Source organism: Populus trichocarpa, chromosome 14 (genome assembly GCF_000002775.5).
Source record: "Populus trichocarpa isolate Nisqually-1 chromosome 14, P.trichocarpa_v4.1, whole genome shotgun sequence".
Taxonomy (NCBI): Eukaryota; Viridiplantae; Streptophyta; class Magnoliopsida; order Malpighiales; family Salicaceae; genus Populus; species Populus trichocarpa.
Genome location: NC_037298.2, coordinates 8,503,755 through 8,519,931, shown reverse-complemented (window position 1 = coordinate 8,519,931; position 16,177 = coordinate 8,503,755). Strand labels below are relative to the sequence as shown.

At 36.3% G+C, this 16,177-nt stretch overlaps 1 protein-coding gene and 1 pseudogene across 1 annotated transcript; one reads left to right on the top strand and one right to left on the bottom strand.

The window, feature by feature from the left end:
- Positions 1–351: 351 nt before the first annotated feature.
- On the bottom strand, positions 352–2,157 carry LOC18105284 (sucrose synthase 2-like; annotated as a pseudogene).
- Positions 2,158–7,390: 5,233 nt separating this feature from the next.
- Positions 7,391–15,472, top strand: LOC7491287 (putative GTP diphosphokinase RSH1, chloroplastic). Its single transcript, XM_024585440.2, has 24 exons — positions 7,391–7,792; positions 7,991–8,187; positions 9,029–9,208; positions 9,312–9,377; positions 9,468–9,560; positions 9,638–9,769; positions 9,881–9,982; positions 10,072–10,149; positions 10,223–10,294; positions 10,904–11,011; positions 11,106–11,203; positions 11,739–11,799; positions 11,904–11,966; positions 12,062–12,118; positions 12,210–12,311; positions 12,606–12,764; positions 12,893–13,024; positions 13,133–13,219; positions 13,331–13,402; positions 13,765–13,851; positions 13,940–14,381; positions 14,658–14,719; positions 14,817–14,885; positions 15,019–15,472. Exons 1-24 carry the CDS (start codon positions 7,768–7,770, stop codon positions 15,118–15,120), a joined length of 2,646 nt encoding a protein of 881 aa, XP_024441208.2. The 5' UTR covers positions 7,391–7,767; the 3' UTR covers positions 15,121–15,472.
- Positions 15,473–16,177: the final 705 nt, after the last annotated feature.

Below are 16,177 nucleotides of genomic sequence, written 5' to 3'. Positions count from 1 at the left end.
CCTCGATCGACAGATGTACAGTTTCACCTGAGACGGAAAGGGAGCGTGGACATGATATTCTAAATGTTTGAGATGGCACTTGAATAGAACATAGAACTAACCATTCCAGAATTCCATACATAGCGATCAAACCTAACAGAATGTTGTCAATAACATCTGGTCGTCACTTTGAAAACAAGTAGATATCAATGTCGGATTAATATGAATTTTGGGAACTTTAAACTATCCAAGATTGCATTTGGAGAGCCAGAGCCACAGCTATGTGACCATGTTTCTTCTGAAATGATCACAGTAAACTAGCCAGATTGCCAATTACGCTATCTTGATAATTATTTAAAAATGGTCAAGCACTCACCGAATCACGAATTTGAGAATTTAGAACATCTCGAGATATCTTCAAGTCTGAGCCTCTCAAGTTTGGAAACATGCTTCCAAGAACTATATGCCCCAGCCTAAGTCATTAGCCTTTCAGAGTAAATCTTCCATGTATATCTACAGTATCAGGAGATCTAAGTGAGCCTCAGAAAGCGCAATATAAATGGTTTCATGACATTTACAGATTGAGATACCAGCCTTTCATAAATCCGTTGAAGCCCAGCATCAGATATTTTTTTTTCCAGTAGCTTGGATCCTCCTTGCACTTTTCAAAGAACAATGCCATAAGTGCAACAGCCTGGTCAGGATAATATGGAATCCTGATAGACCATGCCCAATAATCTCTGCAGGACCACCGTGGCAACCGCAAATGTTAGCCTCCACTACAGTGAGTCCAAAGGCTTCATAAAAAGCAGGCTAAAATAGAGACAGCAGGGGAAGGGGGTTGTGAAGTTAATTATGGTTCTGTGAAAATCTTTAACATGGTGAGAAACCAAAGGAGCACCTTATACCTGCACAAAGGCTCCCTTGGTGTCTGCTATGTAGCGATAGAGCTCACCATTGCGTGCTCCATTCGTTTGGGCTGTTATCCAGTGAAATTGTCCATCCAAGTTGTATTTCTTCATAAGTGCATGCATCCTCTCAATCTCCTGAATTTGTTCCCTGTCTTTGGACTTCTTAACATCAATATAATCAGCTACTATGTCAAGGTTTACCTGCTCCCTCAGTTTAGTATTCTTACCACAGCACTCTACCGACCCTGTCATAGTGTCATGTTCTTGCCTCGGTCCAGCCTTGCCATGGAAAAAATTACGGGCTTTGACCAATCGGTCAGTGTACCACTGCAGTAATATAAATGAACAATCAGTTTCATAAACATGCGACCCTAATCTTGATCTCCATATTCTAAATTTCCAGTTATATCCTTGAATATTGATCTCGTTGGGAAACACAGGAAAATACTCATATCCACTTATCAGTCTGCTCAGGATCATGTAACATCTTTTCTATCGAACCGTGTACGGTTGCGAGTCTTTCCTGCTTGTCAGGGCATGGGAGGTATATGGCCATATCAGCCCCCAGGAGAGACAATATTGAACTTTGGATAAAATACATCAATGACATGAACAACCCGATATAGCCCTGGAAGGGTGAAAGCAGCGTGGCTCATATTAACCAACAATCGTCTTCCTGAAGGAACAAGAATACAAGTGAAGTGGTTGTTGAACAATGAATGTTGGATAGATCCCTCATTTGAAATTCACCAACAACACATGTACATATCTTATCCCAGATTCTTAGTTCTTCCCTCCAACTATCATTGGGTTTTCCGTGGCTAAATAATGGAAGCATTGGTCTAAATGATCCTCCTAGGCTCCTATACTGGATTCTGCACAAAGTATATTCTAAAAATGCACGGTCTTCCACATGAACTGTTCAGTTCAGATAAAGAACAGATGGGCTTTTCCCTCTAGGAAGCCTTCAAACACTCACCGACAGAAGTACCCCCCTATAGAATAAAGATAGATACGGATATATATTTGCAGTATCACATAGAGTGGCAACCGAAAGCAAAGCGGATCAATGCATATCTCTTATATTTTCCAGCTTGAGCGAGCATTGCAATTTATATCATCTAGGGAAGGGACCTCCGACCAAGGAAACCTCAGACAGAAATGCATTTCAGCCTAATTTTTAGTCAATGCCACCAATACCTGATGTTTCTACCATGCCAAACCAAGGGCGCCAGGCTCTTTTCCTAAGTCCTAATTCACAACACATTTTCTATTTGTAAGCTTTTCATAAGAACCACCAACTGCTCCAACTATTGACTTTAGAGCTAAGGAAACCTATAAGGTCAAGATAACAGAAGATCTTGATTCTGAAAAGTTATCTGTGATAGAATAATAACTGTGTTATAGAAGGTGTATATTTTTATGACTAAAGGGCGTTGAAATGTGTCCCATGCCTTGTCATAATGCCAAAGAAATTCAAGGGGTTGAATTTTATCAAGTATAGTTGCATATAATATCTGGCACACAATATCTTGTTACGTGCCTATGGGTCTATTGTAGCAAAATGACAGAGGTAATCCATGATGAAAAAATTCTGATTCACTTCTTTTATAATAGCTTAAGCGGTGTATCATTGAGTTGATATATTTGTCTAGGTAATACCAAGATTTGAAGGTGTTTATTGCAGTAAAATAGCAAGAGGTAGTCCATAATAATAAAGTTTTGATTCAACTAATTCAAATAACATGAATAAAAGAAATGCAATGACAATTAATAAATAGAAAAAAATGACAACATAAAAAGGTTAAAAAAATCCGACTCGAGCCTATCTGGGTTAACTTGCTAAATCTACGATCTAGTCATGATACTGAGGTAACCTAATCGAAAGCAAACTGGATAAAATTATAAAGCTCAATTATTAAACACCTTAATGTTGAAGGACAAAACTAAAAAAAAAAACTAATTAAAAAAAAGCAAGAAAAAAATATTTGATTCAACCCGGGTTACCCGTTAACCCCACGATCATAAACACAAGATTGAGATAACCTTATATAAAGGAGATTGAAAAAAAATGAAAAGCAATTCTCGATAAATCAAATATTGATGAAAGGAATTGAAAAAAAAATGATTTTAAAAAAGGACCTAAACAAAAGACCAAAGTTAGCCCGTGTTAACCTTCGAAACTCGAGACCCTGATCATGAGCTCAAGATTAACATCATAGAAGGCAAACCCAAAATATAACTAAGCAAAATTTCAAATCATCAAAATACTAAGTGGTGAAATTGAAAAACAAAAATGCAATAAAAAAAATTCAAAACAAAAGAAATAACAATAAAAGAATGAGGACTAAATTTGATATAAAAATAATTTGAAATCAAATATTGAGGAATGAAATTAAAAACAAGATTCAATTAGGAAAATGATTACAAATAAACAAACAATAATAAAAAGAATAAGGATCAAATTTGATATAAAAATTAAATGAAACGAGATGATGAGTGGCATAATTAAAGAAAAGATAAATAGAAAATGATAAACAAACAAAACAATAAGCAATAAAAAAAACAAGGACAAAATTAAAAACAAAAAATAAATTAAACGACAACTTTATATTTTGGCAAGGGGAGGAGAGAAAAAGGATGAGAGGAAAAGAAAAAAGTCTATCGGAACCCAACCATCATGTTGTCGTCGGCACACACATCACCAATGAAAAAAAAATGGTGATGCACTTCCAATGTTGCCCCAGAAGGCTACGTTTCGTGGTGCCCACACGTTGCATGTGCCAACAATATTTTTTAATAATATTTATATTATTCAAAAGACCAAATTGCCCCTTGTCAACTTGTTAATTAAAAAAAAACTAATATGAAAAGATGAAAAAAACCCATATTTGTAAGTTTAACAATTTTTACATGTAAGAGTAATATAGTTTTTATACCATGCTTTTAAAATGTATAAAAAAACCAAATTGCCCTGTGTAAAATTTTGAAATATTTTGCTTGTGATGACAATATAGTCATTATACTATGCATTTAAGAAGAAAAAAAAACAAATTGTCTCCAATTAATATTGTAATATCAAATGAACTTTTTTGAAAATATCATTCTGTCCCTAACAGCAAGACCATTAAATTTTTCGTTAAATGGGAAAGACTTCATGTTTTATTTTTTCCTGATCTCTTAACTTTTTCTCTCTCTTCAGTTTGATATTTCCACATTTCATTTATTTAGTATTTGACTTGATAGTTTATTTTGGTTGTCTAACTATGAAGTTCCCGTAATGTCGAGGGAAAATTCTCGCTCTCGGTTAATCCTCGACTTGGCAAAACTATGTTAATATAAAAAAATTAAGGCTTTAAGTGGCCAAAATTGAACCTAAAATAAATATGGTGGGCTAGGGTAGATGAGTAGGAAACTTTATGGCGCATGTGATGCATGCAACAACATATGGAAGCAATCCGTCACATTTTAACAACACGTGCGACTTGCTACGATGTCAAAACACCGACTTTCTTGGTGGCATTGGAAGCATTACAGTGGAAGCTATCAGGTGGTGCAACGCGTGTCTAATTTGGTGGCCTGTGGAGACACTTTTTTCTTTTGTTTCTTTCTTCTCCTCTCCATGTTCTTTCTACTCTCCTCGTGATTTGCGTTGATATGCCAAAAAGATAAAGATGTCATGCCATTTTATTTGTGTTTCAAATTTGGTCGTAATTCTCTTGATTGATATTTTTTGCTTTAAGTCATTTTTTTTAAAAAATTAATCTCATCCTTTGATATTAAGTTGGTTTAGAATTGAGTTTCATGATTTTTTAATGAAGTTATCCCGATCTCATTACCTGAAACATATATTTGAAAGGTTAATTTAGATTGCCATTAGTCTCTTTTCTTATATCCTTTTTTAATAATGCTTTTCTTTTTTCAATTCAATTTTTAAACACTGGATTTATTGGACATTGAGCTTCATGATTTTCTTTGCTTTTTTTTTTATGAGGTTATCTCGGTATCATGACCTACGTCGCAGGTTTAATGGGTTAGCCTAGGTTGACCAGGTCTTTTTTGGATTTTTTTATAAAGATTGTATATTTTTCAATTTCTTTAATATTAAGTTAGTTTGATAATTGAACTTCATAATTTTTTCTATTTTACCTTCTATTAGGTTATTCCTTTCACATCATTTGGCTCGCAGGGGTGGGCAGACTTACCTGAGTTTGTTGTTGTTTTTTTTGTTAATTGAATTTTTTTTTGTCACTCTACATTTGGATTGTTGTGAATTGAGCATCATAATATTTTTGAATGTGCTTTCTATGAGATTTTCACAGCCATAGGACCCGAGTCGCGGGTTTGGCATGCTAACTTGAATTGACTCATGTGGGTTTTTTGTTTTGTTTTTTTATTTCACTTTCTTCGTTCAACGTTAGGTTGGTTAGGAATTGATATTTGTAAATTATTTTCAAATTTACTGTTATTACTTTTTTTTTGTTATATAATTAAATGAAATCAACTTATTGAAACTAGTCAATTCTATGACACGAGTAGCGTAGTTTTCCTCATTCTTTAAAACATGCTGACATCGCTTGAATATCTTTTTTGTATGTAAACAAAAATCAGCCATCCCTGCACCGTAATGCTTTCCACTTATCTAGCAAGTGTGTTTGGGAACGCGGTGCAAACCGCGTTCCCTTAAATTTTAAAATTTGTTTTTGGTTAAAATAATTTTTTTTATATTTTTAGATTGTTTTGATATGCTGATGTCAAAAATAATTTTTTAAAAATAAAAAAATTTTATTTTAATGTATTTCTAAGTGAAAAGCACTTTTAACTACTACCGCTGCTACAATCTCAAACATATAAATATACATCAACTATCATTGTTGGAATTCTGCTTGCAAAAACTCATTCTAATATTCGATTAGACTGCTTAATTATTGGACAAACACTTTGTTTGATATGATTTATAAAAATGATAATTCAATCTTAATTTTTTCATATATATAATTTACACTTCCTTGAGTCAATGGGGATGGCAAGAAGTTGATGGCGGTTTGATACACATAGTTCTGATCAAGAACCATTGGCGCAGGATGTAACATGCCAAACGGATAAAAAGCCATTCAGATTTGACTTGCACAAAGAAAATAGATATTCCATTATCAACAGGCACAGAAAATATTAGTAGATGCTCTCTGGAGACAATGGTATATTCTCAGTATAATAGCCAAAAGAAGAGGAAGAGAAGTTGGTTAGCTGCGTAAGAATCTTCTAATTTTATCCTTCGATTCTCCGAATGCAGTCAATTAAGGACTTTATTTTGTTGAATTCGCTAATTGTTCCGTAGAAACATAATCTAAACACACTAGGCACCCACTGAGGCTGCTGATCAGCTAATTATAAACTAATTCACCACCTTTTACTAATCTATTCCTCTTAACTTATCTGAAATCTCTGCACTTTGCAATATCATAAGACAGGAACCTTAGCAGTACTGCTAAAAAGAAAAAAGAATCCTTGACAATAATGACAGAAGATCCATTGCACAGGGCCAAGTGTACTCCCACTTAGAGTTTTTAACCATTTGTCTGCAAATTAATCCAGCTTCTGCAAGAAACCTCTTATAACGTGGTGCTTAACACTGAGTTCACGCTAGCAAGGCACAATAAATCTCCTGATCTTTATTGAATGACTCTGTCTTACCTAATCACTGACGCCATAATTCTCCAAGCACAGCCAGTCCTTCCAAGCTATCTGTAGACGTGTTTATTAGTTAACGAGCTGCTAATGGAGACTGCATTTTGCCCTTGCCGCCCCTCCCTCTCTTTAAGAAAAAGGGTGGCACTTATGAGTAGTGCTCTTGCCATTTTCACTGTGATAATGATGAGCTTGTACAACGTATATTATATATGATTTTTTCCCTGTCTTTAAGAAAGTTTTATTCTTATTTCCCTGCAACAAAACAACGAAAACCAAACAGCGATCGGTCAGGGGAGAGAGAGAGAGAGAGAGAGAGAGAGAGGAGAATGATCTACCCCATCTCCTAACTAACGTGTCTTTCGACTTGAATACAGGAAAAACCAGCTATTTAAACAGAAAGAATAAATCTCAAGACACTTGTCCAAAGCATTGACCAATCTTGTCCTTGTCGATGGAAGTCACAGTGCACTGAATAAATTAAGGCCACTAAAACCCATAAAACATTTAACCCTGGAGAGGAAAATATCAATATGTTATAATTGATGTAAGAAATGAAATTCGATGTCAAAATATATTTTAAAATTCTAAAAAAAAAGAGAGCTGCGGAGATATTTTTTTAGGGGGTTGTGTACGGCATGCTTGACAGGCGTTTACGGCGTGAATCTCCGAATTTTACTCCGCTGCCAGTCCTTTAAAATTAAAATCCAGAAAGGAAGAATTCCACCTAGAAATTACCAAGACAAATTTAATTTACATTTGCATAAGCAAAAGAAAAGTATATATCTTTTATGGAACGGCATTCATTTTGTGTGGCCTTCCTCTGGCTAAACGAGACAACTGTCCCAGTCTCTCTCTCTCCCTCTCTAGATTATCTCTTCACCTCCTTCCTTCAAAATCCATCGCTTATTTTTTCTCTGTCCAAAATTCAAAACTTTCGCATTTACATAAACCACCGCTACGCTTGCCAGATTCTCTTACCTTAACAAGACAGCAGAGATTTAAATCCCTTAAAGACTCCTTGCGCTAACAAATCAAACGCCAGCGCTCCCTCCCTCCCTCCCTCCCTCTCTCTGGTAATCTCGAACCAATCAAGTGCCGATTGAGGCGCGGAGTGTGTTTGTCTGTAAACGCTTAGAACATTTAATCCAATGAGATTGGTGCTTCTCTCCGATGCTTCTCTGTAGAAATGGCCTCTGCTTCTTCGTTGTCAGGTTTTTTCGCTTCTCTTTTTACCACTGAATCTTGATTTCTCTATTGAATTACTACTCAACTTAGCATCTCAATCAATTCAAGTATTTTAATCTTTCTTTTTTCTTCCGGGTAATTGAATTAGGAGAATACTGTCCTCACTTGATTTAGGATTTTCGGGATTTTGTTTTTTAAGAATTGTGTGGTTGTTAATTTTGCAGTCCCAGTGGAATGCTTGAATATATGTAAGTTATTATCGAAGGGGGATGGAAGTGGGAGATATGAGTGTAGTGTGCTTTCTTGCGCGTGGAAAGCTCCTAGAGTTTTGACTGGGTTTCTGGCCAGCACTGCCCATCCTTCTCCGCAGTGTTCGTCATTCTTGTGTGGCCGAAATGGAAGAAGGAAGCAGTTTAAGTCTGTAAGTTCCTTCCTTCACCTGCCTTCTAAAATTATTTCCAATTTATTGCTAGCTTAGCCCATTATCCCCCATACTTCTTCATAGTTTTATTTGGAAGCTATACCTAAAGCCTTGCGATTGTAAAGGAAATGAAAAGAAGATACGCAGTTAATTCTTCGGATTTTGATACCTAGGAGGCAAACGAAATGATCGGGATCTTTCATTTTGATAGCAGTGATAAAATGAAAGCTTAAGTAGTTATATAGTTTACTCTGAATCTGAAACATAAAATATGGTTAGTTTTTTAATCTACTTTTCTTATGAGTCATTCGCCCTTGAAAGTGTGTGAGATCGGTGAGCCCATCCTATCAAGTCAGTAGAAGATTCAAATGCAGCTTCTTTGTTTAGCTGCTGCTAATTTTGGTGAGTTCGAGTTCATTATTGTTCCAATGGCCAATTTTTAGAATAAAATCTTTGATGAAAATATTCCATTTCAGTGTAGCCATATTTTGTCCAGACAAGGTCAGTTGTTAAGCATCCTCCTTTCCATATTCCAGTTAGGCGTTATGAAAAATCGCTTAAGAGCCAATCAGAGCATCTTTATCCAATAATTACTGCAGTGCTAGAAATACCATCATTTTCATATATTAGAGTTCCAAATTCTCCCTATCAAGCTCCAAGTGAACATGTGAAATTCATGTTGTTTATAAAACCAAAGGCAATCCTAATGCAACTGCCCATCAGTCTGTGGTTAGCATATTACAATAGTGCTACAACTCTGTTGTCTTATTACCAAAATTTGCTTTGCAAACAATATTTTCATGATTATAATATCTGTGCCTTTTCTATGCTACATTGCCAGAGATGCAAAGCCTTTGATACCGGAGGTTGTTATTCCAGTGAAGATTCTGACTTTGCACTTCTTGGGAGATTTTTTAAATCCAGATTGCATCATGTAGCTGGTAAAAAATGGCAATTGTCTTCTTCATCGTCCATTTCTGCAGATACCTTCAATGAAGTTTCTCCTGAGAGATTGTGGGAGGTAAAATTGCACTATTGTTTCCTATGGTGTCTCTATAAACTTCTTGAAAGCGAGGTTCTTTCTGGTATGGTTTGGCTTAGCTTACTTTGTGTAATTGCCTCAGGATCTTAAGCCTACTGTTTCATACCTTTCACCAAAAGAATTGGAATTGGTCCATAAAGCTCTTAAGGTACTCTTGCTCTTGTATAATCTTCATGGACATATTCTTGCATATTGACACAGGTGAAGTATTCGTGAACATAATGTTTTGGTGGTACAGCTGGCCTTCGAGGCTCATGACGGTCAGAAAAGACGCAGTGGAGAGCCCTTCATTATTCATCCTGTTGAAGTTGCACGTATTCTAGGAGAACTTGTGAGTTTCCTTTAATTTATAATGTATGCCCATTTCTTGACATTGACTTTTAACTTGCTCACTTGCCTGTTTATTAGGAACTGGATTGGGAGTCAATTGCTGCTGGATTACTGCATGATACTGTCGAGGATACGAATGTTGTTACTTTTGAAAGAATTGAGGAGGAATTTGGTCCTATTGTGCGCCACATTGTAGAAGGAGAAACTAAGGTGCTTTCTTTACATTGGTACATCTATGAACTAAGCAGCTGAAATTGTATCTTATATATTTTGTTTGAACACACAGCACATATTGATTCTAAGTTTCTTCCATTGGCATAGGTATCCAAACTGGGAAAATTAAAGTGTAAGAACGAAAATGAATCGGTGCAAGATGTAAAAGCTGATGACCTGCGGCAGATGTTTTTGGCTATGACAGAGGAGGTGGTTCATTGCTTATAGATTTTTTTTTTTCCGTGCATAATCTTATCCATTGTTTAAGCCATTTTACAATTAAACTGCTGCCTTTTCAGGTCCGTGTTATCATTGTCAAATTAGCTGACAGATTGCATAATATGCGAACTCTTTCGCACATGCCATTGCATAAGCAGGTAGTGTGTTGAGATTTTAGATTTAGTTGGCTATTGACCTCAGTTATATTTAACATCACTAATTTGTCTGCAGTCCAGCATTGCAATGGAAACACTTCAGGTCTTTGCTCCTCTTGCAAAATTGTTGGGAATGTATCAAATCAAGGTATATCTATACACCTCTTTTTTACGTGTAAAATTCCTCTCTATGATTCTGTGTTGCATATAATTAGTTAGTGGTTGTAAACATGTTAACTCATGTTGTGTAACTCGCCTTGATTATATCAGGTGATCAAAATTTGAGATGTTGAGATAGAGAAATTCATGCTTCCAATTTTCATCTATAGTTATTTCTGTTACTTAGTTCCATACTGTGAATAACCAGATTTGAAATTTTAGTAAAATTTGAGGCAACGCATTCCTCTAGCCTAAGAAATTGTTAAAAACGGACCATTTAATTGTTTCATTCCTTGTCAATCTATACCATATTATGCTTATTTTTTGGTGCTGTGATATATTGTTCTCTTTAATTAAACTCATTTGCTCTACTAAGTGTGAATGCAACATGTTTTTCCAAAACTGCTGAATGACGCACACTTTATTTCTCCCATCTGCTTTGGGCTTGTCCACTGTTAATCAACAGTTGCATGATGCCATTGGTGTCCTCTTCTATTTAAAAATATGACAAAGTGCTTAGGATGGTCTCTGCTTGGAGAGCTTGTTATAGTTTTTCCCCCTGTTAATTTTAATTGATTACCTGACATGATCTTTGCAGTCTGAGCTTGAAAATCTATCATTCATGTATACAAATGCTGAAGATTATGCTAAGGTCAAGAGGAGAGTTGCAGATCTGTATAAAGAACATGAGAAAGAACTGGAAGAGGTTTTCCTTTTCTTTTCTTTCATGCATTATGTTTAGTTAGATCTGTAGAAGTATCTACTTTATTATTAATCAAAGGTTTGTGCTTTTGTTTTAGGCAAACAAAATTTTGAAGAAGAAGATAGAGGAAGATCAGTTCCTAGACCTTTTGACAGTGAAAACTGATGTACGTGCTGTCTGCAAGGAGCCTTACAGGTGAAGCCATGAATCTTCTAATAGTTATTTTCTTCATTTATTTATTTGATCTGGTTGTTGATTTTGTTTGAACCAAGGATTTCATTATCTTTGTTTATTATTATTTGTTGCGAGTTGTGGTGTTTTACCTTAGATAGCCATATCATTATGTGATTAAATGGTAATTTTTAAGTTAAATGGGCTTAGACAAATGTGGTACTATGACAAGCAACTTCCTGAGTAGTCCTCATGTCGATCTTGCACCCTTCTTAATTTTTTTTTTTTTAGTGAACTCCCTTGTGGCCTGTTGGTTATGAGTATTGTCTGGCTCTCAAAAGGGTAGGCAGATGACCCTTGTTGATGCAGATGGTTAGCGAGTTTCTTATTTTACATCGAGTCTTCATGTCATCTATTGAAGATTATAGTTGCTTTTAGATTTTACTACCATCTTTTCCCCTCATGACCTGTTGAAAGTGTTGCTTTAAATGTCCTTTTCTCTATGTTTGGTTTTCTTTGTCAATGTTTTTGACTAGGAACTTTTGTTGTGTGCTTTCAGTATTTATAGAGCTGTGCTTAAATCCAAAGGTTCGATCAATGAAGTTAACCAGATTGCTCAGGTTTGTTTTGACATGTGCTTTGAGCCATCCCAAGAAACATCCAAAAGTGAAACTTCACATTTTTTAATTGTGTGCTGACACATTTGTCCTTCTAATTAAATCAGCTTCGAATTATCATCCAGCCAAAGCCATGCATTGGAGCCGGGCCTTTATGCAGTCCACAGCAGGTATATCCCTGTCATGATCTATGGAAATGTGTCTTCTGCTAATTCTGTGACTTGGTGTACGTTATGGGCTTTTCTCATGGTCAGATCTTATGCAGATATGCTATCATGTTCTCGGCTTAGTCCATGGAATCTGGACCCCCATTCCTCGAGCCGTGCGTATTCTCTTATTCTTCGTTCTGAAGCGTTAGTGCTAATATTAGACTGTTCATTGTGTTTTAATACATTGAGCAAATTTCCTAACAGATGAAGGACTATATTGCAACTCCAAAACCTAATGGTTATCAAAGTCTTCATACAACTGTAATTCCATTTCTGTATGAAAGCATGTTTAGACTGGAAGTTCAGGTATTCTTTGATGTTCATGTTTTACCAAGTTCCATTTTCTTCTGGTAGTAGGGAAAAGAGGTTTCATTTTTTGCTTTTGTTTTTTTACCCTCATAGGAGAGCTTTGCTTGTGCAAGGAGAATTGTTGATTTCTTTCAGTCTTCTAAAGAAAATGTTCAATTTATTTTCTCTGTTGTCCTAATTCACTCAAACAGTCACTGATGGTTCTTGTCAATTTTTATTTAATTTTTGTAGTCTTTCTGATTTAGGACTTGGTTGCAACATATTTAGTTATAAATCCATCTATTTTGGCAGATAAGAACTGAAGAGATGGATCTGATAGCTGAGAGAGGCATTGCTGCTCACTATAGCGGGAGAGTATTTGTTACAGGTTTAGTTGGACATGCAATGCCTAACGGTAGAAGTACAAGAGGGAAGGCAGTCTGTCTTAACAATGCAAACATTGCACTCAGGGTAAGTTAATTTTGCTCTTGATAAGTCAGTAATTTGCAAACATCCATAAGAAGCTTGTAGGAGAGCTACTTTTAAGGTTCCGTGACTTTGATGCTAATTTCATGGTTGAAGTCCCTTCTTTCCTCCAGATTGGCTGGCTCAATGCAATTAGAGAATGGCAAGAAGAGTTTGTTGGCAATATGAGCTCTAGGGAATTTGTAGAGACCATTACCAGAGATCTACTCGGTAGCTGTGTCTTTGTATTTACACCAAGGGGAGAGGTAAGATTGCGTATTAATTTGCACTTATGAAATCTTTTTGGTAAGAAATGGTGAATTTACATATTAGATGTGCAGTTCTGGATTTTGATATTTGATGATATGGTACAGATAAAGAATCTGCCAAAAGGAGCAACTGCAATCGACTATGCTTATATGATACACACTGAAATTGGCAATAAGATGGTGGCTGCAAAGGTATTGTTTTTTGGTCAATATCATATTCTTTTATTATTGGAGGGTTACTAAAAATACAAAAGCAAAAACAACAAAATTCTATGTCTGAATTCTGCATTTCCCCTTTTGCAGGTCAATGGTAATCTTGTCTCTCCAATGCATGTACTTGCTAATGCAGAAGTCGTGGAGATAATTACTTATAATGTTAGTATTTATTGATCTTATAATGTTTGTAATGTTTTCCAAAACTTTATGCTGTAGATCATACATATCCGATCCTTTGCATAATAGGAAATAAAAGATAATTTGCTCTTCCAAGTTCCAAGTACTGGAGTTTGAGTAAATATCAAAGCTTAATGTGATTTTTGGAGCAAATGATCTCTTTTTGTAAGGTGATGGTGTATTATAAAGCTATAGTGATTGGCATTATGATACATTATACGATGGTGTAATTATTCATCTGCTTTTTGAGACTTTGCAGGCTTGCATATACATCTGAAACTTAAAAATGCACACCATTATCCCCTTGTTCTGCTGCTCACCTCATAACTTCATTGTTTGTTCAGGCACTCTCTAGCAAATCAGCTTTTCAGAGGCATAAGCAATGGTTACAGCATGCAAAAACACGAAGTGCAAGGCACAAAATTATGAAAGTAGGTTTAGTCCTATGAATTGAAAATACAGTTTTTTGTTTTTGTATTTCCTGCTGCTCTAAGAATAAAATGCTCTTCATCTGTTCAGTTCTTAAGGGAGCAAGCTGCACTATCTGCTGCTGAAATAACAGCAGATTCGGTAAATGACTTTATTGCTGATTCTGAAGGGGAGAGTGAGGTAGAATATATCTCAGATAATAACAAACGGAGCAGACCTCTGTGGGAGAAAATACTTATGAATGTTGTGGAAAAGTCATCCCAAGGGAAATGTTCAAATGATTTTTTGCCCGTGAACTATGGAACTGTGTGGACCCCCAAGGTCAATGGGAAACATAATAAGCATGTGCAGACCAAGGGGGATTTATTATCTCAGGGAAATGGTGTTGCCAAGATGATACAAGCTAGCATTCCAAGGTACAAGGAAGTCTTGCCTGGTTTAGAAAGTTGGCAAGCCAGCAAGGTTGCCTCTTGGCACAGTCTTGAAGGGCACTCCATCCAATGGTTTTGTGTTGTATGCATTGATCGAAGAGGTAATTCTTCTTTCATTCAGTGATGGTTTGTTTTCCGCCTCATGGTTGCATATTTAATGAATTCTCAAGGTTGTGACTGGCCCAATCATGGTATGATAAATTGTTTTTTCTCCAAGCTTGAAACTCGTGGTGAAAATATGATCATTCTGTAGCTGCTGGAATAAAATCTGACAATTCTGTGGGGTGATGGCTTTCATTTCATGTCTAATTCCTGTCTAATATCAATATTTCTGATTGTTTCTTGTTGACCATGTAAATATTGGAATACAATTTCAGGCATGATGGCTGAGATTGCAACAGCTTTGGCAGCTGTAGATATCAATATATGTTCTTGTGTGGTAAGTAAGAACATCATATAGTGAAGTACTGAACATGCTCTATTATTGATCTGGTCAACTGATAGACTAACGTAACATCTTTGATTTCAACCATCAGTCAGAGACTGATAGAGGAAGGGGAATGGCTGTGATGCTGTTTCATATTGAAGGCAACCTTGATAGTTTGGTAGGGCATTGAGAATCCATCTCCGTCATGTCCTATATTTCTACTACTCCCGTGTCATTGCTCTGCCTCTCTCTATTTTTCCCACGGTTGTGAAATTAGTTGGTCATGACATGTCTTCTCCTACCTCTTTCAGGTTAAGGGTTGCTCAAGTGTGGATCTAATTCAGGGTGTTTTAGGATGGTCTACGGGATGCAGCTGGCCAAGCTCAACAGAAAACCATCTTCTTGAATGCTAATTGATTGGTGGCCCCAGCTGTTGCAAGCTTGGGTAAGAAATTTTGCCCCCAGAAAACTGAGGTTCTGGTGCTCTTACATTTTTTGATAATTAGCTTTATAGTTCTCAAGTATTTTGTTGTCATTGGGACAAATAAAATAAACCAGCAGCAGCCAATTGAGCCAAGTCTGCCTGTGGAGATTCAGGGCATTGTATATAGTGAAAGAGTGGTAGTTAAAAAGTATACACATGTAAAGATACTTGTGAAGAGAGGATGGTGAAACATCTAAACAAAAAGGTGTTTTTAAGAGTTCTTGCCGTAAGATGACGCCTTTTTCTTTTTCTTGATATAAGCGACTCCTTTTGCCCGTGAATTGTTGTATTATTTTCATGCAAGAAGCCTGTGTTTTACTGCTTGAGAAACCCAAGTTTTCCATGGAGCAGCATGGCTCCATGTCACGACTGGAACCAAAGAAGATGAGGGCTAGCGCAGAAGAAGAGGGATTTAATTCAAAGCAAGCATAAAACGACAGCGTGGGAAGGAAGCGGTAAAGAATTTAAAACATTAGTTAAACGGTTGCGTTTCATGCAGCCCGGATAGTTTAAATGAAATAATCAAGCCACGTGTAATGGCTAGGGGAAATATAGAATTAAGGGAACAATTTGGTTTATGATAAATACCCAAGGATGTAACAGAAACATTCCAACTTTTGATATAACAGAATTCAGTATCTTTTCCTAAATTCTCTCCCTCTCAATCAGTGTGTAGGGAAAACCCCATGCTGAACGTATGACCTGTTCTTCCTCACTCCTTCAAAACTTCTTCTTCCTTCCCATGGTAGTTTGATCATCCTCTGGAAAATTAACTTGCAGCAAAGTGGTATCAGAGCTTCATCTTTGGATCTCCTCAAAATGCCTCCAGAGACCAGGTCCCAAGATGTGAGAAGGTGTGACGGTTCCTTGGAAGCTGCTAACCAAAGAATCGATGGAATAGAAATCAAACTGAACACACAGTCGGATGATCTTGGCCAACTCAAGGCTATGATGAAAGAAATAGCTACTCAGCAGATTGCGATAAA